Consider the following 25,319-nt stretch of genomic DNA (forward strand, 5'->3'; position numbering starts at 1 on the left):
AACTACTGCTGTCAATCGAAGTAGCCATAATGGTACCGCTCGCGGTATGCTCTTTCCATGTCTGGAGAATTTCTTCGTAGTCTTCTGCCTACAGGTTCGAGGTCATTATAGCATCTAGGGAATACCCTCTCTACAGCTGCAATTGCTTCATCTCCTGAATCTTTTCGTATGCCAATAATGGAAGCAAGGGCTTTTGCTTTCACACATTCCTAAAATTAGCAAATAATTTAATCATAAGTGACAAATAATAAAAATAAAAGAAAATAAAGCAAACTCTAATCATAAAAATTTCTCATGTGATCAACAAGGGCATGGCTGGTAACATGCAGATAGACAATTAAAAGAATGAAATTACACTGTGCCATGGATAGACAAAACATTTATTGGCTTTCCTCACACGCATTTTCTCTATATCCTCAAAATGGTGGACATGTATTGAACTCAAGGGGATATACTTTCATGAACCAAAACATTATGACCACTCACCTAATAGCACATTAGGCCAACTTTTGCCATGATAACTGCTTGCACCCAGCATGGGTACATACTTCATGAGACCCATGGAAGTTATCCTGAACCACCTGAACAAAGGGCATCCTGGAGTAAGGCAACAGAGCGAGATACTGGCAAGTGTGCATTCTGGCACATCCCACAAATATTCAATGGGATTGATGTGGTGGTCAGGAGAGCACACAAAATGCTTGGACATGATTCTTGAATTATTCCTACACAATGCAGGCCTTATGACATGGGGAATTTGTCTTGCTGAAAGAGTTTAGTGCCATCTGGATACATGGTTACTATGTAGGACAAAACTTGGTCCAAAAGAATGCTGAAGTAGGATCTGAGGGTGTGTTCAAAGAGGATGAGGGGAACCCAATGATTTCCACGAAAACATCCCCTAAACCATGACACCACCGCTGCCAGCCTCTTCACCCAACTGCAATGTGGTTGCAGCTGTTCACCTGCTTGCCATCAAATATGCACCCATCCATCGGCATGATAGAGCTGAAACTTAATTCTTCGGACCAGGTCCACAGGCAGACAGGCTGATGACAGTCAACCAACATGGGCACATTGTTAATGGCAGTGTGCTACTAGAATAGGATCTAGAAAAGTTGGGTAGATGGGCTGAGAAGTGGCAAGCCTGCTGCACTGTCAGTACCCATGCTCTGCAAATCCTGGCAGGCACCATGCCATTAGACCTGGAGGTTGCCCACTGTGGAGTGCTGTTCTGCCTCTCCAAAGCACATTCCAAGACCATCCTCTACTTCAAAACAGACCTCGCATATGACAGAACAGCAGAAAAGAAGTGTCTTCTCACACATCTGCAGCAGGTATGGCAAGCGAGATGGACTACCTCCAACAAAGGTGAAATCACTAGAAAGTTCTTCCCTCACATTGACAGGGTGTTCCCTCGGGGCTTCCCGCCTAGTTTTCATCTGGCTTATATCCATGGCCAGTTAACATACCTGTTAACTGGCCATGGATCATTAAAAGGCAAACTGACAGCCTTGGGAATCATCGATGATCCCACTTGCACCTGTGGTGGGACTGAGAGTTGGTCCCACCTCATGTACGACTGCTCCCTGTATGAGGATCTCCGCTGCACCTTCATCACCTCCTTCACCTACATATCCAAAGATCAAGAAGCACACCTACTCAATAGTAGGGAGAAATATACAGCTTTTATGCATTTTGCACAAGAGCTCTTCAGCCAAAGGAAATCCTTATCCACAGTTTCCTGTACTGGCATCACAACGGTCCCAAGGAAGGTAATAGACGGTTTGAGACCATGATGGACTACCATCCAGACTAGACAGTCATGAACTTGACCATCACGCCACTAAACGGACAACTACCCAACCACTGGAGTTCGATAGCTACAACTGGATTGGACAATGCCCAGAATGGCGATTCTATCTGTGCTCCCTTGCACAGTCACTTTCGACCCCATCCATTCCCCTTTCTTTGCCTGATGGAACTTAGTGTCCATTGACCGCTTGGGGATGCCGCTGCCTACGTCCCTTTACCCTTACTTTCATTCCCCCACCTCTTCCATGCACCTTGTACTACCGCACTCTACCTAATCGCTTTTTTTTTCTTTTATTTGGCTTCCGCTCGGAAAGCTGAAGTGCCCCTGACGGAGGCCAGCCAGAGAATTATGGGCAGCTTGGCTACCTCCCAGTGGTGTGTTCAGGCAATGTGGGGTCCCACCACATGCCCTGCAGCCAAATGCCAGGACACAACAGAACCCAACACAATACTACACATTCAACACAACACTTTTCCGGCATTTACAGTAGTACTGTATTTCTTTACAGCATACATGTGGTGCAGATGTGGGAAACCACAGGTAGCACCTTGACCCTAACACTGCACACACTATGTACTCCCCATATTAAAATTCTGAATCCCTTGTATCTGAGTGACACCATGTCTCTGATATCTACAATGTCTGCATTTGATGATTTGATCAGTACTTCAAATTCATCAAATTTATTTACTATGCTCTTAGCATTAGTGTACATACAGTATACCTGCAACTGCTTTTACTCTTAGTAATCCTAACACAGCCCATGTATTTGCTTGTTCCCCAAGGACACCTGCAGGTCTCATCCCAGATGCCTTGCTTTTCAGGCTGCTGCATGTTCTAATAGAAGCAGTGCAAGAATCACTTTCACCTGTGGCTGCTGTTAATCTATTAGTCTGTGCCTCTTCCCCCTCCCCCAAGCTAAGAGTTTCCCTAATCATCTAACATTGTCTTGATAGCATCAGCAAATATTCTTACACCCCTTCTATTTAAGTGTATCCCATCCCTGTAAAAACTCTCTCTCCTGTTAACAAGAAAAGTACACCCTGAGAAAAATTCTACCCCATGAGCCTTGCACGGTCTTTCCAGGGCTGAATTGATTGGCATGTACTCCTATTGTGCCTAATTACTGATTACAGTGTTACAAAACTATGTAGAAAACCTCCAAGTTTTGCCTATATCAATACTATAACAATGGCAGCAAAATTCAAACGTTCTTATTGACAGCGGGCAGAAGTTGTTGTTGGAGGTTTTACGGTGCAATGGCAGCTAAAGGCCGTTATGTGCCAGAAGTGGAAGTAGTGGCAGAAGTCCACTGTGGTTTCTTAAGCAATTACAAAAGCCAAGTAATGAAAAAATTCACTAACTTAATCAGAGAATCACAAATAATAAACTACTAATTTATTTATTTAGATGATAGGGTGTTTATATAATCTACACACTGATAGATTTATTAAATCCTGAAGATATAATAATATAAACTTCTTTTTTCTTTAAACCACAAAATTTTAAAAAAGAATCCTAAATGTATTTTATTCATATACTGATAGGGGTTACAAGTAATAATGCAATAAGTAATTAAAACCTGTTTTTTTCAAAGAAAGGGTAGTGCATCAACTGTTAGAAGATTACTTAATTACACTTATAAAATAAACAGCCTTCTGAAAGACTGGAAAGTTAAATCTTAAAAAGAAAATTTTACTTACAGCGTGCCTTTCAGAGATCTCAAATGGTGATGCATTTTTCATGCTAACAGCACCAAGAAAGGAACAATGCATTAAATTTGCTGCACGTATCTAGAATTTAAAAAAAAGTTTAGTTCCTATATATTTTTTTAAAGTTATTAATCAAATATCAATAACAAAAGAACCTCTGAGATAAATTAGACTTAGAAGGATAAATGATAGAAACAAGTAATGAAGTTTAACTATTTATGAATAGGAATATAGATAAACAGTTTAAGAATAACTGAAGAAGTAGAAACACAAACATTTAAAGCAAGTAACAATATATGGAGGTTAAATAATACAATTTGGAACAATCCAAACATTAATATGGATACTAAACTCAAAATATATAAAAACAATAGTAATAACATATGCAGCTGAGATAAGAGGTATAACAGCAAAAATAGAACAGATAAATAAAATAACAGAAATGAAACAATAAGGAAAATAACTAATAAAACATTAGGAGATAAAGTTAAAAATAAGTGGGGGGGAAGGAAACAATGTAAAATACAGCCTATTAATAAGTGGATATATAGCAAAAAAAAAAAAAAGAATGGGAAAAACAGGTGGACAAAAATATTGCAGAATGGAGACCCATAGGCAAACAAAGTAGAGGAAGAAGAAGATAAAATATCAAAACAAAAACAAATCAGAAGTTCATTCATACTTATGAGAGTATTAAATCTTTAAAATAATGAGGTATTAGAAAAAATGTAAAATTTAAGTTGTGGAAAAACATTTGAATTAATAAAACTGTTTAAAAAAAATCAAAATTTATAATTTAAAGCCAATTAAATGATTACTAACAACTGCTGAGTATCTTATACGTTGGTCCCCAAATTATAATAATAAAATCTGAGATATCAGTAAAAACATGTACTTGATGGAATTCTATCAAATCTTTTATAAAAGAGTTTTATTATAAGACTCAATTATATTGAGTTTGGCAATAAATATATCTCTATTTTAATGAATTATTATCATGAAAACACTACTACCAAAGACTGAAAAGCCAGCACTGCATAATTCAGGCATTTAACAGGGAGAAAGATTATTGTGACAACCAAACGACTCTCATGCTACTTACAAGGCTGATGATAATAAGGCATTGTGACTATAATTCCCACTCCTTTACAAGAACAAATTTCATCTAAATGGAGGGATATGGAGGTGAATGACATGGCCCAATTTGTAAAACACCTCAGGTATGGGCATATCTAAAGCAATAAATACAGTATAACAAATAAAATACCTTTTAGAGAGATTTAATGAGAATCCTAGAGAGACCTTTACTGGTTCATAATAATCTATGGGTGAGATGCACTGCTTTGATCCAAAGTCTAAGCATTAAAGCACAAATGCATCATCTGCCACCCCTTGAAATTCTGTTACAGTCAGCAGGCAAGGTGATGGCCACTATTTTTTAGGATGTTCAGTGAGAAATGCTTGCTGATTACTTTCGGCATGCAACCACAGTCACATGCAAGTATTATGCCAATGGAAAGGATAGTTGTTTAGGGGTTTTACAGTGCATCAGCATCTGAAGTTATATTGTGCCAAGTCAACAAAATGGACAGGAAAGCTGAATGAAGTTAGTGAGATGAAGCAGCAAGGGAAGTTGCATTGTGAGAGTATTGGATTAGTATTACAACCATATGATACAGGGAAACATGCTTTTCCTGCATCTGCCATGGGGGGAATTCCCGATCATACTTCTCCTAATGCAAAAAATTATCATCAAATTCTGTCTCGAAGACCTAAGCCAGGCCTTAAACAAAAGAAATCTAGTTCCCAAGCTTTGCAGGCTGCACCTTCTAAAGCTATTCTTTATACAGATATTGATTATCATTCCTTACTAATTTGATTGCCCACCTTTGAATCCTCTATAGATGTTCTGTCTTTTCTTTTGGTGCAGCCTCCAAATCTGAATACAACATTCTAAATGCAGTCTACTATGCTTCCTATTTGAAAAGGTTCTAACTTAACTCTCTTCATAGCTTATAAGTAACTCCTGGATTTCTGTTCACTAGATATAAACCTTACATTTAGAGGCATTAAACTTTAGTTGTCATTTTTCAGATCATATTTACAACCAATCTATTATTTTTAAGAAATGTGACCTGGTTCTGGTTGTTAACCACCCTACCTACCTTCAGATCATTAGAAAACCTTGACAGCTTCTCCTATGCTTCATTGTCAATGTCATTAAGGAAGATTGTCAACATGAGGGAGGGACCAGTGCTGATCTCTGAGGGACTGCACTAGTTATCAATAGAACAAGACTGTGAAATGGATATAAATGACATTCATATAATATCTTCCATAAGCTTTCAAATAAAATATTTACATGACCTGACAACTTTCTGGTACTTCAGGTAGGAGATACTTGTACAGCACAAAGTATTTGCTCCTCAACATTTGTAGTTTGTTGAAATCTTCCTGTACCAGCGTTAACTGATAATGGTCTCAGCATACCTGTTTTTCTCGGTATTCTCTCACAGCAGCAAATGTTTTACAGTTTGGTACTCATTTAAAATGTTTTTTATCATATCTGCAAACAGCTATGGAATTCTTGTGAACCTTACCCTAAATTAAAATCATATCAGTTAACTTTGCTAAAGTAAACAGATTTGTAGTGTCTCTCATAATAACAAATGCCATAATAACAGATTTAAAAAATTCCATATTTTAAATAACATAGCAGTCATCATGGCCTAAAACTCAAGTAACGGACATGTTGACAATGCTAGTTTATACTCTGCCACGCTAGTTATAGCTGAGTAGTTAACCATGATTCACATACTATAACAATGTTATTCATGTTGGTATTGGTATGTATGCTTTGTACTGTTTAAAGCCAATTTTAAAAAGTTGCTTTTGTAATTTATAATTAATATCTTGGAAATAGGGACTTTTTAAGACATATACTTATAATATAGGAATATATTTCTTATTTTTAGATGACGAATATGCTCCTACATTTATTTCATGCAATTTTGAAACATCCTATATAAAAAAATGCACCATCCAGCATTTCTACTATATACCAGTAGACCATGATATTAGTAATCTCTAATCCTACAGCAACTAAGTGCCATTAAGTGATTATATTAAAAAGTATTTTTTAACAGCCATTTCTTAGTTTGGAGTACTGGTCTCTGTTCTGCCATTTTTCTGTTAGTCTTATTTCCTCCTACTGAGACTGATGGAAATAATGGCTATTTGTCTTTTACTAAATATCATTTGTGAATGTGCTCCAATGCTTTCTCCACTCAGTTAATGTACATATCTCAGTCCTAACTCTCCAAATTTCATCTTCTGCTCCAGAAAAAATAATTACACTTGGGGGGGGGGTCTCTCTCTGCATTTCTAACCAATCCACTCTGCTCAGATACAGTACCTAGTACGTAAAAGAAAGTTTTTTTGAAAACATTTGGTTTCTGATAAATGTTACATACAGCTGTCAGGATATATCAACAAGCAGAAAACACATTTCCTAGGCTTCCAGCAACCAAATGAACTATTTGGAAGCCTTTGTATAGTGATTGTGCAAACAATAGAGTGTACCAATTTCCAGTCATGCAATTACTGGTACCTATTTTTCTAAAAATGAAAACAGGTATTACTTTCAAACAGGAGCACTGTTGTGACATTGTTTTGATTAGATTCATCAAAAATGAGCTGGAATAATTTAATTTTGTTCTTCTGGGAGGCTTTTGAAAAAGTAAATTGTTTCAACAGAACAGAATTGTACAATTTCTGATTACCTGTAACCATATGTACACTTGTGAAGACTGTCAAGAAACCTTGGAGGCTCACAATGAAATATAAAGTGCATTAATCAAATGATATCAAGCTAAATACAGCTATTTTGGACTAATCTTTTGACGTGGAATTTAAGTAAAAGTTTAGTTAAAAATTCCCCAAGGAAAAAGGAGTGCACTTCTCTTTATTTAGGTTGTCATACATGGTTAAAACTGTGATGTAAACTGAGTAACCAACTTCATTAAATTTTAGCAAGAGCTTATGTTTTTTACGGTATTCACCTCTTAAACTGTATGGTTCAAAGGCCATACAAATTAATAGGTATATGACAACTTAATTATGTATGACAACCTAAGTAAAGAGAAGTGCACTCCTTCTTCCTTGGGGCATTTTTAACTTAACTTTCCCCTAAATTCAATGTCTTCAAATGGACGGATTAAGAGGAGAGTACCATAAAAAACATAAGCTCTTGCTAAAATTTAATGATGAAAATAATTAGTCCTACTATAAGTTATTTCTATAAATAATTCATATTACATGAATTATTAACTATAAATATAATATAATTAAATATGAAATTTTTCCAAATGATAATTTTTATTGGAAAAAAGTAAAGTGAGAACATTTTTTTTTATAAATTTCCTAACCCTGTAAAGTACACAAATAAACCAGTGTGATAATGTTTCTGAATTCATCTATGTAATTCTGTTTTCAGATCAGGAAAGAGGTTACCACATAAATTTTAAAGGAAAGCTAAACTACACCAAAGATCTTAAAAATACAGCAAATCAGCAATTTATGATAATGTTCAAAGTACGTAGGAAAGAAATTAAGAAAACCATTTTAAATTAAACACAATAAAAAATTAAGAAACCTATTTTTAAATTAAGTAGAATAACACAGAATTAATTCCATGTTATTGTACTTAATTTAAAATTAGTTTCTGAATTAAAATTTCTCAATGTTTAATTCAGAAACTAAAGAAGAAAACACTTTGTCAATGGTTCAGCAAGTTAAGATATTTATGTTGTAAATACTCTCCTATGCATTAATCTTCTGTCATATGAATTACATCTAAATTAAATGGATATATACTCACCTCAGTGCAGGCAAGATGATCAAGATTTTTCAAATCCAATTTTGCACGACAGAAATCAAACATGTGAAGCATTTCATGAGCCAATACACCCTGAGTTATTCCACGGGATCTTACTCGGTTTTGACAGACAATAACCTGGTTTAGTTCTGGATCATAACCACCGGTAACGTGTTCTCCACACATCTCACAAGATATGTGACGTCGATAGTCTAGTTCACTGATGGAATTAAAAAAAAAATACAAATAATTTGCAACATACCATAATACAAACACACAATCATCAATTCCAATAAAGATCACATAAAGATTATAGAACAACTTCTAAGTAATACACTAAACTGTAATGAAAAATTAATTATCTGTCAACTTATTATTAATGCTAACTTCATTTTTCTGTAAATTTATTGTGTAACTTTCTAGATTTTATCAATACTAAATGAAAATGCCACATCTGATAACCAAATATCTTTCTTGAAAAACTATACTGTGCAACTTTACTATAAAGTGTAAAGTGTTTTCGAGTCAAACAGCACCAAGGGTTTTCCCCATCTCCACATAGTATACATTGTCGTGTGATACAGTACACTATAAGGCCAGAGATTTAAAAGTGTATGGATATTGTGATGTGTAATGTTTTGTACCATTGTTCATCTGGCCTTTTAGCCGTTGGGGCCCTAATGGGATCCACCGTTGCCCACACTTGGCCCTGTGGAGACAGACCAGATACACTCAGTATAGTTATATTTACTTTGGCAGGTTCTGCCACCTAATTTCCTGAGATTTCAGTGGCTAGGACCTAAAAAAAAAAAAAGTTACTATAATTTATGCTGAAAGAGGGTATGCATAATGGTAATAGGGTTGTTGCATGGTTGACTTAAGTTTTTGAGTGTGGGTCTGGAATAATTTTGGTTTCATTAGATGTGGTCGCAAAGTTAGAGAGAGAGGGTGGGGAAATTGAAGACTGGGGGGTAAGACAGAGGTTGGTTCAATAGAGAAGGTGACCCCCAGATGGTCAGTGAGGCATGCCCATGCCCAAACTTTACTATACTGTACAACTTTTACAAAGAGCTGTGAATGATCGCAAGAGAAATTATAATGTCGTGCCATTGCATCTCTTAGCAGGAATACACCAGCCAAGATATAGCAAGAATTCAAAGTATCATGTTAAGGTCAGAAGGGTGATTCATGGAGCTCATGCTGTACACTTGTAAACTTTTAAAGGACTTTTATTTTTTTCCAGAGGTTTTTTTTTTTATGCTACAAAAAAATTTTATAGCATATTTTGTATTGTGGGATTACAAGTATCATGTATATTTTCGTTTCCAAAAATTTTTACATGTATATCATTTGTTTAACCCTGTATAATTAGTGCTAGAAAACATATTCAATGCTTTCCAGCCATAAACAAAGTTGTGGGAGTCTTCACAGAAAAGGGTTGTTGTTGTTGTTGTTATTTGGTTTCTAGAAGCATTAGCAACTAGGGCCATATTACTCTGGGGATATGCGGTGGTCATTCCCTGACCTTTCCACATCCTCCGTATTTGGTGGTCACGGGCTCGAACCTCACAGAAAAGGAAAAGAAAAATTAATTATACAGGGTGTCTCAAAAATATTGGTATAAACATTCAGGGGAGGTAGGTAACATCTAAAGGAATGTGAATCGCATAGGAATCCAGAAACATCACGGGAAAGTAGTAGCAGAGGCACAAGAAGCAGAAATGACACGTAATTAGTGGCAAACATTTATTTGACATAATATTAACAATGGAGTACGAGATGGGTGCATTTCATGATGTTACAACAGATGCCCGAAGGTTCCACCATGAGACACGATGCATGTGTGACACCGACGCAGCATAGATTGGCGGACACGGTTGAACACACCTGGAGTTTCTTTGACAGTAGCAGCAGCGCAGATGAGTCTCGCCACGAGATCCATTTCCGTCTCCACAGGTGATTCATGCACGATAGATTTGAGGGCCCCACAGAAAAAAATCAAGGCTCGATAAATCAGGTGGGGGCCAGGCAACGGGTCCACCACAGCCAATCCATCAACGTCCAAAATGCCTGTTCAAATGGTCACGAACACACTTTCCATAATGGGCAGGCACCCCGTCATGTTGGAACCAAATATTGCATCTCACATTTGCTAGAACATCGTCAAATAACCCTGGTAAAACTTGTTCAAGAAAGATCCGATATTTAGCGAAGTTTATGCGGGATGGTAACAGGTATGGGCTGACTAAGCAGTCACCGACCATACTTGTTGTTGTTGTTGTTTTGGTTTTCAAGAGCATTAGCAACTAAGGCCATATTGCTCCGGATATGCGGTGGTCATTCCTTGACCTTTCCGCATCCTCCGTATTTGGTGGTGACGGGCTCGAACCCCGGTCTAATCAAGAAGCGTGTGCTACGCACTGCTGCTCCTTCCCACCTGGCTACGGAGGCGTCTCCGACCATACTTGCCCACACATTTATTGCGAAGCGATGTTGTGCCACATGGGGATGCACACCATGTGGGCCCTCTGCTAATCCATACACTAGGTGCATGTCTGCCAGCTCACAGTTCATATATCAATGCATGCTCTTCGTGCGGCGACTACTGCTTGAACGAGTAAACCAGAAATTTTCCCTCTCGTGAACTGATGAACAGCACCATGTACCGACTTACGGTGACGTTTCCGGTTATGGGTTCCTATGCGATTCACATTCCTTTAGATGTTACCTATCTCCCCTAAACGTTTGTACCAATATTTTTGAGACACCCTGTATTTTTTGAAAAAGTATTATAAAATGAACTGTTGGTAAGAAAAACAATAAAATTTCATGGTGTCCTGTGAAAGAAAACTTAAAAATAAGTAATTTAAAAGTCAGATGAAAAATTATCTGTTTGGATTATCTGTTTTATGTGCAATGAAATCAGAAATGAGAACTACAAAGAAATGAATTTTTCACTTCACATAAATCCTTTATTTGTAGAAACAGTAGCAGATGAATCAATCCTTTCAAATACTTTTGTTTTGAAATTCAAATGAATCTTAGGCACATTTTGTTCTCTTCTTTTCTGGTCCTTGAAACCTTAATAGGAGTTCACATCTGTCAGAAATTATGAAGTAGGGCTAATTATGATTATTATCTTTTGATTCCAAGGTTCAGAAGGGTAGTTAGTGGCAATTTTTGTTATCAATCGAAAAACAGGAAAAACAGCATTCCTTTCCTATTCTTGAATAAAATTACCATTCTTTGGTCTTTTGTGGTCTTGAAGTTCTAATGCTAATTAATCAAAACAATTTCATTAGGATCCACTTAGTCTACTTACCTGCTGTTACATAAAACAAAAATCCAGAAGAAAAAAGGTTTTTCGAGAATCTACTTTCCTCTTTATCGAGCATTTTTGAATACCGCTCAGTAACAAATAAGCGTGATCACAGACCACTTTCTTAGCAATTACCTAACTGATTCTTTTAGTATCTGCCAACATTCATCCATGGTATACAACAGGAGTGGCCAACTTAATTTGTGATGCGATCTGATTTTTTTCTTCAAAATGTGTGGCAATCTACCATCTCAAGAATTTCATTGCACTTGGTTAAAAAAGTTAATCAACACATATTGAAAAATGTTGCTTATAAATTTTAAAATTAAATACAATTCAGCATTCTTATTTTAAATTCATATGTATTTAAAATTTTAATTTATGCAAAGTTTGTGTCTTCATGTTATCTGCCAAGCTTTCAAAATAGGGAATATACTGTGATAAGGACAACCTTAAAGAATCTTTTGTATGCAAGTCCATAAGAGTAGAGCGATTCTTCGACCATTCACTTCAACAGAATGACCTACCAACCACGGGATAACTGGTATCAACTCATGATATTACCACCACTACCATATCAACCGTATGCAGTCAATTTTTATGCGTAGATTTTAAAAATAATTCTTAAAATTTCACATTATATCATAATTTCTACACATACAAGTGTAGAAATTGTATGTTTTTACACATATGTGTTTACCCATAATACATATATCTTACTACAATTTAGGGAAGTAAATTATAACACTGATCTGTTGTATTACCTGCAAATAATAATGTTTGCATGTGCTATAGACTTAGGCAGTAATATTGGGAAGGATTAACACATTCATCCTTATCTGCCTGACTCCCACCTCTCTCCTTCAGTAACAGAAACAGTTGTAGTGTGAATACAGTATCTTTATCTACATATACACTCAGTGATCACTGAATTATGATCACCCATTTAATACTATGCTGGGCCACCATAAGTGATGGGTCAGACATTTCTAGTCCTGTTACAGAGTTCAGCCAGACTTGTTTCTCCTGTTGCCAGTTCTGTCTCTTACTGACTAGAGGAATTCTTATAAGTCTCTTCAAACAAGACTGTAGTTAGATGATCTTAAGCCAAGTAGGGTGACTCCCCATAAAACTTTTAAGTTATTTGGTCTTTTCAGCTCACACAACATGCAAATCAACTCATGAACACACTTGTGCAGTTATCATAAATGATAAAATCATATACACAAGAATACCATAAGAACTGAAAAAAATCATACGCACCAGAATCCCATAAGAACTGAAAAAAATCACATACCAGTATGCAAACATTCCCAAGGACACAAGACAAAACAAGAATAAAGCTAGATACTGTTTGCACTCATACATGAGTGAAATCTTCAACTACCCGGAGGTCCATTTGGTCCCTGAAGGTTATCCTCTCAAGTATAACAGGTTAAGGCTTGCTGGGTGTCTAAAACACTGAAAAACTGATATTCAGTCACACTTGTGAATCAAGTAAACTAAATCTGTGTGAAGTCCAGTCATTTCACAACAAACAAATCCTCTATTCGTACCATTAAAATGGTGGAAATGTTAGTAACACTGGGTATACTCCCTCATGGGCAAGTCCCAAAAAACTTCACCTAGCATACTGAAGGTGACCACACAGGTGAGAACCAACATAACCAGGAGTCAAGGTGTCCACATCACACAGAAGAATGCTGCTATCCCCCTCTGTGTCACTAGGCAATACTAGGTGCCAGATGACACTCATAATCTGGTGCAATACCACCAATTTGCTTACTAGAAGCTTGAGGTGGTGAAACTCATGTTTAGTCTCTAGAGTAAAGATCCAACAACACCCATCTCTTACAACATGCAGAATAATGATGCATAATGATGCATTTTAATAGTACAGCTCTAAAACGGTATTTGCAGGCTAGCCACTAGATAATCCACCAGAGCAAACATATTGGTGTTCCTCTATAGGAGGCATCTGGGTCAGCTAGCATATAATCTTGCTGCTTCCACTCTGCCAACTAATGACTAGACGGAGTCTGAGTAGTGTGTTTGTATGCAGGGAACATTGTTGAGGCATTATGTCAAGGAGCTGGGTATATTCATATTGTGTGTATACCATATCCAAAAATTTTATAACTTCATTTCACAAAAATTTCATCACATACATGTCACCTCCTCTCCCCTCTATTTTTATTTTATTTACTGAATAATCATGAATAATCACATAAATGGAAAAAACTTATCTGCAAAAAGATTTAAACCTCCCATAAACTTCCTCATTCATTTCATAACATACATGGGTCTCAGTTACAATCTCATTGATGTCTATTTCCACATACAGTCTGCCACAGCCCAGTTACTTTTTTTCTGACAGAATCTCAATTATCAGCTCTCACCACCATTGCTCATCTCAGTTTCTCTAATTATTTGATGTAATTCCTTTCACTTCAAAGGTGGTATTTGTGCATATGTCCATTCTGATATTCTGTCAGAAATATTTGTGCATTCTCCAGTATCATAATAAAATTTCAGAATGTATACAAACAGTATCAGCAAATAAACTAAAAGTTGGTGGGTTTGATAATATATGTACATAAGGTATATCTCTTCTAAGAGTCAAAAGAAACACCTATAATGACATGAATTATTAACTGCAAAAATGTAGACAAAGGAAATGTTAATTTCAGTTCTATACAACACAGATAACTTTATATCACTTACCATCCTGCAGATTTTAGTGCACTTAGCATCAGTTTCACAAGGGGACCTAGAAGAAGAGAGAGAGAAAAAAGAAAAGAAAAAAAAAAGATTAATACTCATATATACACTATCATTTTATAATAACGCAGGAAAATCTCATTATATACCATTTTTAAAATAATTTAACTATAGCAAAAATATTTCTAGGTCCTCGCTACCTTCCCTTGATATTAATGCTTTGCAAGTCTTGCAGTTAAATGAAAGTTTAAAAATTTAGTAGGATGAATTATTTTCAAAGTCTGACCTATGCCAAAAATGTACTACTGTAGTTTACAATGAAAGAAAAACTACTGGAAAATTATGAATGGCACTGTGTAGCTCATATTGTAAATACAGCTGCAGAAGCATTCAGCTGAAAAAAAAAAATGGAATTTTTTTTTTTAGATGCAATAAAATAATTCATTATGGCAGCCTTTTTAAAATTCAGATTTTCACACTTTTTTTCAGTGTTTTTTTTTTTTCCCCCCCTGCAGTACTCATGCTTTCAATTGCAATGAATTTTCAAATTAATGCAGGGAGAAAAAAAGTAAGCATTAAAAACAAAATTGAGGTATTAATATGTGAAAAGTAACAAGAAATTGTATCCACTGTACCATATTTCTGAACATGTGGTATTTTTCATAAATAAAATGTTTCTAAAACAACACACTAGAAAAGTATTTTTACTTTTGTAGTACATGTGCTTTATCAATTTATTTATTATTTATTTTAACTGAAGGCCAGATAAGCAGGGCCTTCTAGACCACATGTGACCTTCAGCAATGCTGTAATCTTCATTTACTCAGTCCACATAGCTGAGACTCTCAATATCTTTTAACAAAGGTGTTTTCATTGCTTCTGCCACTGAAAATTCCAGAAATCTTTATTAGTAGTTATCAATGCAAAAATTAAAAATGCAGGACCAAGATGTGGATTCTTGATAATTATATGCAGATGCAGAAAAACATGAATTCAAAATTGGTGTATGCATCTCATGTACAATTATTGAAGTGCACACTCTTTACACTTTATGATAGTGCATCCAATCATTACATTATTACACTCTTCTGCTTTGCATCATGAAATAGTCTGGCTAGTGTACAATTGTTGAAGCATGCGGGTTTTTTTTATTAACATTTTGGCTCTCAGTCAAAGATAATATGGAAGAAAAAGCATTCAAATAAGAAAATAAAAACATGCCTAAGTGCAGCAGGTGTTTTATTTCCCAAAAATAATTAAAGATATGTTTTTAACATAACAAAATGGATTTTTCACATTGGTTATGATCACAGTTGTGTTCATAACCAATTGAAATAAAGATGGCATTAAAAAGTGAACAATTTTGAATTATTTCTTTCCAATTTTTAATTGTTACAAATAGAGTAACTTTTAATTCAATTAAGTTAGTGTGTGTGTGAGGAAAAGATAATCACTGGAGTGTTTTTGTTGGTTTATTGTTTAATGGCAACAAGGGCTGCTACGACCATATTGTGCCTTCACTGGAGTGTCTGGTTACGGGTTAAAGTAAACCAAAGCAGAAGTTACTACTTACCTAAATATTGAAAAAAATGTAGCAGAATTTATTTATACAAATAATGATTCTTTTAAATAAATGATTTAAATGATTCTAAATAATTTTCAGTGATATTATTCATTTATTCCAAAGACAATTGTTATGATGAAATTTTTCTGTATTACATTTTTATTATTAAACAAACTATTTTACAAGGAAATAAACTTCTTTTATTTAGAACTCTTTGCCATTCTGGAATCTACTTTTCATTCTACTTCTAAGTTACATAGAGAGAATGAAATCCTCAGTAGGTTATCCTGCAATTTTCCTGTTTAGGGAAGGGGAACAAAACAATTTGACTATTTTTATTTACTAGAAGATTACTAATTCATCAGAACATTAGACTGATTTGATGAATCTAATCATTGGAATAATAATTAAAATCTAAGTTTTATGTTTACTTACAAAAGTCCATAATTACTACATATAAAATTTATAATAAAAAAAGAATAAATGCACGAGGCATAATAGGCTACAGATTGGTAATTCACTAGTCTTCTCCATTGGTTTTGATTTGATTTGGTAGTTGTTGGCGCATCGGCTTCTGTGGCCATATTGCACCTCCCAAGGTTTTTGCAGTACTTTGATCCAAGCCCGAGGCGGGAATCGAACCCGCGACCTTTGGGTTGCCGGGCAGGTACTTTACCCACTCGGCTAGCCCGGTCGGCGTTCTCCATTGGTGTAGCATTACTTATTCAAGGTAGTGCAATACATGGTAACTCGTGAAGGAAGTCACAATATGTAAAAAAAAAAAGTAAAGTGCAGCCATTATCAACCCACTGCAGGATGGAAGCCTCCTCAACAATTCATGCTGAGGGAAATGGACCATAATCTGCCACGCTGGTCCAGTGCGGGTTGGCAGATCGACCGTATTCAGCAGTCAGGGGCTTGAACCCCGGTCTACTCAAAGAGCGTGTGCTACTGCACTCCCGCTCCTGCCCACTCGGCTACGGAGGCCTTCTCAATATGAGATACAATTAAATCAATGCCATTTACGCTACTTCTGTCGTTTTTTACTACAATGAAAAAATATGGTGATATATCACTTATATTCTTATATAAAATTTATGTAAAATTTAAATGAAAAAAAAATTGAATACTGTACTTGGGCAAGCTAGGAGCATAATGTCCCAACCTCTTAGAGAGGGCCATGGCTAAGTAAGTATTAGTAGAAAAAGAAAATTCTTTTTTTTTCTACTTGCTTAGCCAGGGGCCCTAAGAGGTTGGGACATTATGTTCCCAGCTTGCCCGAATATTCTTAAATTCTTTTCTTTATATCTGTTTTGCTTTCTAGACTGTTTTTTCTATCCACTCAGCTATTAGTGTAACAAAATTTCTTTACTTTCTTTACCATGATTTATTTTCCTTTCCTAATACCATTTGCCTTTACCTATTTCTGTTTCTCCTTATATCTAATTTTTTACATGCAATATTAATTCTAATTCTACAACCTCCCCTTTCTTCAGATTCAACTTTTTCTGTGCACATTGATTCATTTCAGTTTTATTTAATTACCTTAATTTTGTCACAAACTGGGACTACCCTCCCTATTTTTATGGGAGATTTTACTGCTCTTACCCTCCTTATTAAATTTTTTTTTAATAGCATTATTTTCACTCCATTGGAGTTTCCTTTTTAATATTTTTTCTTGTCATTATATGCAGGCATAGAAATGCAGTTTATTGATACATAATCAGGTTTAGTCCCCTAAAGTATGATCATTATGTATCAATCTTTCATAGCATGCATCAAATAATTTAATATTTTAATTTAGTCATTTCCCATATTTTTACATTACATAAATTTTTTTTTCACCTCTTTATTTGATGATTGCTATTTATTTGAAATCATTTATTTTTCTTTTATAGCTTCATTCTTACTAACTGGCTTTCTACTTCAGCTTTTAATTTCTTATAATTCAATATATCATTTAAGTTTTTTCACATTCTTTACCTGTCATCTACCTTTAATACTCCTCTTTCTCTCTATCCTTTCCCTACTAGTTTTGGCACCTTGTGCTTTTTACACTTCCATCTGTCAGCTCTTTCTCTCACTTAATTATTATAATCTTGCATATATACTTTTGTATCCTTTGTTGCTGCTTTGCACACTTAGGTACATCTGCCATATAGCTTTAATAATATAACTGAACACTTATTTCACTCTCTCCATATCTTATGCTTTACTTTAACTTAAAATCTATACTATATATATATATATATAAAAGAGGTATAAAAAGTGCAGCCATTATCAACCCACTGCAGGATGGAAGCCTCCTCAACAATTCATGCTGAGGGAAATGGACCATAATCTGCCACGCTGGTCCAGTGCGGGTTGGCAGATCGACCGTATTCAGCAGTCAGGGGCTTGAACACCGGTCTACTCAAGGAGCGTGTGCTACTGCACTCTCGCTCCTGCCCACTCGGCTATGGAGGCCGGTATAAAAGAGGTATACAGTTGATGAAATGGTTTCAGTAAATGCAAGGTTAATAAATCAGGTATGACAGATGCACCTAAAAGCACAAAGCAGAATTAAAGGATGCATGAGTATATATAAGTTGTATTAATATTAAATTAAGTATGCATAAATGGATGTGAAAGTTACACCAGGTGCCAGTAACTATAAGGGTGAGGAAAGTAGAAAAAGAAGAGTAGTAGATTTGTAAAAGGTGAAAGAATGTTAATATCCCAGAGGTGATGAATTAAGTAAATTATGGGCTGAATTATCAAGCCAATATAAAGTGGGGGAACTGTAAAGTAAAATTAGTACAATAAAATACTAATAAAATTGCTGCTATAGATAAAGGGATGGTTGAGTGGGAGAAGACAGAGAGTGGTAATCAATGGACACTGCTCATCGTGGACTAATGTTATTAGTGGAGTCCCTCATGGTTCAAGTATTGGGTCCAATGTTGTTTTCTGTATTTATAAATGATATTGATGGTGGTATATCAAGCTTAATGTCCAAGTCTGCAGATGATACAAAGGTTGACAGGGTTGTTAAGGACACTAATGACAGTACGCTGCTGCAACAGGATCTAGAAAAGTTGAGCAGATGGGCTGAGAGATGGCAAATGAAGTTTAACATTGACAAACGTAAAGTACTACATATGGGAAGCAGCAACCCCAGAGTGATGTATCAACTCTGTGGTACTACACTGACAGTGGTAGAGAACGAAAAGGACCTGGGGTAATTGTGCAGGCAGATATGAAGTTCTCTGAGCAGTGCAGACGGTCTGCAAGAGTGGCTCATAGTGTCTCGTCAATGATATACAGGAATTTTTCTAGCAAGGATAAGGAGGTGATTGTCCCCTTATATAAGGCAATGGTCAGGCCACACCTTGAGTACTGTATTCAGGTCTGGAGACCTCATTTTAAGAAGGATGTAGAGCTGTTGGAACGAGTACAGAGAAGGGCAACAAGATTAGTAAATGGAACAAAGGCTTAAATTGTGAATACGAAGAAAGGCTTAAATTTTGCAAATTATAGTGTCTGGAGACTAGGCACCTGCGAAGTGATCTGATTGAGGTGTATAAAGCCTTGAATGGTTTGAGTATGCTCAATGCTGATGGGATTCTTCCTCTTGCTCAGAATAATCATTTGAGAGGGCATAAATTCAAATTGAGGAAAGACAGATGTAGGATAGATGTGCAGAAGTTTGCCTTTAGCCAGCGGGTGGTTGGTTGGTGGAACAGACTTCCATCCTTTATTGTGGAAGTTGATAGCCTAAATAAATTTAATGCTGAGCTGGACAGGTACTTGGAACGAACGGAGGGGTGAAATGGGAGCATTTTTTTTTTTTTTGGCTGATGCTGCATAAGCTTGCTTTCTTGCATCATATGCTTCTACTACTAATGCTAAAAAAAAAAAAAAAAGCAAATAAAAATGAAAATAAAAATAAAAATGAAATAGCTGTCATCAGATATGGGGGGGGGAGGAACATTTTTAGTAAATGGTCTAATATAGGTAATGCAAAAATGCTTGATCTGATGTCACCTGAAATAAAGATTGATACATGATCAGGTATTTCATCAGGGGACTACATCTGACCATGTATCAGGAATTGCATTTCTATACTTGTCCATAGTAGTAGCAGAAAAGTGAAAGGTCAAAAAGGAATGTAAATGAAATTAGCACTTTCTAATACAATATGGACAAGATAGTCCCAAAACAGTGTAATTTATTTAGTAAAAATAAGTATCAAGTTGGGATAAAAGTGATTAATATCAATATGTTTAATATAAATATGTAGAATTTAGTGTAGGATTTAATTTTGTATAGATGGGAAATCAATGTATTTTAAAAATAGATCTGGAACAAGCAAATGATATAAGGGTGAGGTATTAAATTGAGAATCAGGAAGGAAAAAAGGTGCATTTTAAGTAAATAAAGATGAAAAATAGCAAAAGAAGTAAGATAGTAGGAATGTTCATTTCACCCTTGTATTACACTAATAGTTTAACGAACAGGAAGAACTTTAGAATTAGGCAGCAGAAAGATAAAAAAGCATAGAAAAACTTATTAAATAACACTAAGCTTGCTGGGGTTGTGAAGCCCAACCTTGTAGTAAGGGCTCTGGTATTTGTACAAGTTAGTATAAAAGGGAGCTAATACCAAATGCTTGTATTGAAAGGAAATATGTCAAAACATGCTGAGAAACAAATCTAAAATGAAACCAAAAGGATGATAAGACAGTGAAAGTGCACGATACCTGGAGTATTTCAAGAAATGCATAGCGAAAATGAGCTGGCGGGAAAAATAATAGACCATTTACTAAAAATGTTCTCCCCCCCCCCAATATCTGATGAGAGCTATACCATTTTCATTTTATTTTTATTTGCATTTTATTAGTATTTTATTGTACTAATTTTACTTTACAGTTCCCCCACTTTATATTGGCTTGGCAATTCAGCCCATAATTTACTTAATTTATCATAACCTCTAGGATATCTTTTTCAACTTTCCTCACCCTTCGCATCCATTTAATACTTAATTTAATTTAATATTAATACAACTTATATATATAATCCCAGGGGCTCACATCTTGTGAGTATGGGCTTGGCAAACCCAGGGTCCTGAGCTGGATATCATTATTCTTCTCTTTCTTGCTTTTTTGGTGATTCTCTGACTTTATCTGACTCTCTCTCTCTCTCTCTGGGTAATGCAGGATTTTTTTTTTTTTTTGGCTGGTGCAGCATAAGCCTCAGACTTCCTTGCACCATTAGCATTAATCAAGAACATTAGCATATATGCATAATTAGCATTAGCATTAGTAGAGGCATTTGATGCAAGAAAGCAAGTTTATGCAGCATCAGCCCAAAAAAAAAAATAAATAAATAAATAAATAAATAAAAAATAACCACTTCCACTTCACCCCTCTGTTCGTTCGAAATACCTGTCCAGCTGAGCCTTAAACTTATTTAGGCTATCAACTTCCACGACAAGGGATGGAAGTCTATTCCACCAACCAACCACCCGCTGGCTAAAGGCAAATTTCCTCACGTCTATCCTACATCTGTCTTTTCTCAATTTGAATTTATGCCCTCTCAGGTGATTATTCTGAGCAAGAGGAAGAATCCTATCAGCACTGAGCATGCTCAAACCATTCAAGGCTTTATACACCTCTATCAGATCACCTTGCCGGTGCCTATATGGCTAATAATAATAATATGTGGCGTGGCTGAAGTTGCTCACTACCCATATTCGAAAGGAATGGAGCTTCACAGATAAATTAAAATATTTTACAATTTAACCTCAGGAGCTCACATCTAGTGAGTATGGGCTTGGCATACCCAGGGTCCTGAGGTGGATATCATCATTCTTCTCTTTCTTGGTGATTCCCTTCTGCTCTCTCTCTCTCTCAGAATAATTCAGAATTTTTTTTGGCTGGTGCAGCATAAGCCTCAGGCTTCCTTGCACCATATGGCTAATAATAATAATAACAACAGGAAATATCAAAAAGCAAATTTCATGTGCAATCAAAAAGTCAGGACTACAGCAAATGTAGCATAAGCCATGGAAACCTATAAATAAGTCAACTACTATTTAAAATGTATACAAATATCATGGAATGCAATATATCAATATTTCATTCCATGTGATTCCCAAACCAGGAAGTGCAAAACTACAAATTTCACCCCCCCCTTCCAAATAGATTCCTTAAAAAGCAAAACTATTTTGTTTGTAATTTTGGCCATATAGAATATTTCTTTCAAAACTATCACTGCGAAGAAATATTGCAATTCGAGTATTTTTAGTTCCAGCAATATACAGCTCATAACCAGGCAGTGGCAAAACTAGAAATTCTGGGTGCCTGCAAGGGTCTTGAATACGCTTTCTTTGTAAATTATCTAGAAATTATTTCGTTACTTTGGAAGTTCTCCAGAATTTTCTCGGGGCTCACTATCTTATGGAAATACAAATTAACCATAGTTGTTATTATTATTATTAGCCATATGGTGCAAGGAAACCTGAGGCTTTTGCTGCACCAGCAAAAAAAAAAAAAAATAAAAATTCTGGGTTACCCCTGAGAGAGAGAGAGAGAGGGGGGGGGTCAGAAATAGAAGGGAATCACCAAGAAAGAGAAGAATGATGATATCCAGCTCAGGACGCTGGGTGTGCCAAGCCCATACTCACCAGATGTGAGCCCCTGTAGTTAATGCAGAGTTGAACAATTATTACACAAAAGTAATGTTTGAAAACTGGCGAGGGCCCAAGAGGGGTTAAGTGATAAACCTGTAATGTAACAGTTAATGTAACAAGTAAACGTCCCCTCTGAATTTCAGAAAAAATACGGAAGTCTCAAAATGTAACAAAAAAAAAAAAAACATACTATTTTTAATACAATAGTAAACATTTCTTTCGCATTTCTGTTTCTGGGCTTCATCGCGTCCTTCTCCCAAGGCTTTATCAAACCAGCCAGTACGATATCGATCCCCTCTTCGTTCAGGGAAAAATTCACGTGTTTCTTCGTCGATAGGTGTATATTCGACATTGCTTGTCGTACTTTCTTCTTTCCCACGACCACGTGAATCACCGTCTTCACTCATTGCTAGCTGCAACCAAATTTCCTTCGCAAGCACTGATGAAACTCACTTCGATAAGTACCGCCAGTCGACTACTCATATAAATCTATAAATATATTTTAATTATCAAAAGAAGTTGATATTAATCTTTTGACGCTAATTACATTAAAATTAAAAATTTTGATATTAATCTGCCAAAATATTTTTGACGAGTCGTGCATTAAGCACGTGCACCATTTGAGGTTGAGATTATGAAAATCAAAAAAAAAAAAAAAAAAAAAAAAGAGTTGAGTAATGTTTACTAAAATATGTAATATATGAATTCTGTCATAGATTCTCCCATTTATTTTATTGATTTCAGTAATGTCAAAAATTTAAAATTTTTGGAAACATGGATGAATTTTGCATTCGTCAATAATATTTATTAACATTGGAGGTAAGCGTAATTAATTCAGTATGTCACCAAGGCCAGTGACGTCTTTTGGTGTTCGTAAACGCTAAGTACCCTTCATTACTAGGCCTGACTATACATACTTGCGTTAAATCTAATTTTGTATTTTTAGAGAAATTCGAAACGTTTCTATAATGGTTTTAAAGTTATTTCCAACACGCAATACGAATCTTGATTATTATTATTATTATTATTATTAGCCATATGGTGCAAGGAAGCCTGAGGCTTATGCTGCACCAGCCAAAAAAAAAAAAGAAAAAAATTCCCGAGTAACCCTGAGAGAAAGTAGAAAGGAATCACCAAGAAAGAAGAATGGTGATATCCAGCTCAGGACCCTGGGTGCGCCAATCCCATACTCACCAGATGTGAGCCCCTGGGGATGACGTCGTTAATGTTTTTTCTAGCAGAAAAAGCCGAAGAATGAATTTATCTTGTAGATTTTATGTTTAAAAATTTGTAGAATTTTATTGTTGGTGGAATAAAGTCGTTGAATTTTATTTTTTCGGGCAGTTGTTTTTTCGTAGGCCCTAGGCACCGTGGGCCCCTGACAAATGCTAGATTTATTTGGATACAGTGTTGCAATTTAATTTTACTGTAATTATTGCTCCTTTCGTTTATTGCGCTTAAATCTATTTCTATTTATTATTATTATTATTATTATTATTAGCCTTATGGTGCAAGGAAGCCTGAAGCTTAGGCTGTACCAGCCAAAAAAAAAAAAAAAATTCCCGAGTTGTCCTGAGAGAGAGAGAGAGAGTCAGAAGTAAAGGAGTCACCAAAAAAGAGAAGAATTATGATATCCAGCTCAGGATCCTGGGTGTGCCAAGCCCATACTCACCAGATGTGAGCCCCTGGGGCTGAATTAATTTTTTATCCCTGTTCTTTCATGTCCCATTCATCATGTCCCATCCCAGTAATCCGAGAGACCATGCACATAGCAAACATTATAAAATGGCCGCTAAAGATGTGCGCGTTAGGCAAGATAGATTTACTGAGGTGCAGTATGGTTGTTCCAAGGAAACCCCCAGTCATGGTGATCACAGAACAATTCAGTCATTGTAATAAGTGAACTTTTTTTCTTTTTTTATTAATTTATGGTAATTATTCTTTTGGTTTGTTGTCTAAATCTGGTTATTTCTGTCCTCATTCTTTCATTTCCCATTCGTGTTAAAATGCATTATGTGCTGCAAGTTTGTTAGCAAGGAGCTTGAACTAGAAGAATCATTTCTGGTTTTCTTAATAGTCTGAATTTCCTCACTTTTATTTTCTTTTAAATAAGGGTTGCGCATAATTCCCAAAAATTTAACAAAGGGCCATGCGATCCCCCTCCAGACAGTAAGTTTATGCAAAGGAAAATATTAGAAAAATTCCAAAATAATTGACACCAGGGGAACCAGCTACCTAAATCTGGTTTTCTATGCCACACGAGTGGTCAAACTATTTTAAAAAGGTGGTTTAGGCACTGCAAAAATCAAGAGTTGAAATTAGTGATGAAGACTGCAAAAAAATAATAAAATAAAATAATAATAATAAAATTGTAGCTATAATTAAACAGCCCAGAAGAGGCTAACAAACAGGCAGTAATGGGGCGCTTGCAATAACTGTAACGTGACAGAAATATAACATATACATTACTTAATTGCTATAGCCCAGAAATTACATATCTTTTATACCTTGTACCCCTTAAAATATCATAAAATATAATTATGAGTACTTTTAAAAATTAATATATAGCTGAATACAAAGTCAAAGATTGAAATGAAATACATTTGTCACCTCAGTATGGCAGTTTTTTTTCATATTTC

The 25,319-nt window shown here is 35.6% G+C and overlaps 1 protein-coding gene across 1 annotated transcript; it reads right to left on the bottom strand.

The window, feature by feature from the left end:
* LOC150078177 (mitochondrial inner membrane protease ATP23 homolog) lies at positions 1 to 23,133 on the bottom strand. The gene is made up of 5 exons (XM_090384837.1): positions 22,871 to 23,133; positions 14,448 to 14,493; positions 8,408 to 8,624; positions 3,520 to 3,609; positions 1 to 209 (listed from the first exon to the last, which is right to left on the bottom strand). Exons 1-5 carry the CDS (start codon positions 23,085 to 23,087, stop codon positions 12 to 14), a joined length of 768 nt encoding a protein of 255 aa, XP_090240963.1. The 5' UTR covers positions 23,088 to 23,133; the 3' UTR covers positions 1 to 11.
* Between the last annotated feature and the right edge of the window lie 2,186 nt (positions 23,134 to 25,319).

This window comes from Mastigoproctus giganteus, chromosome 11, assembly GCF_048544385.1.
Source record: "Mastigoproctus giganteus isolate SK-2022 chromosome 11, ASM4854438v1, whole genome shotgun sequence".
NCBI lineage: Eukaryota > Metazoa > Arthropoda > Arachnida > Uropygi > Thelyphonidae > Mastigoproctus > Mastigoproctus giganteus.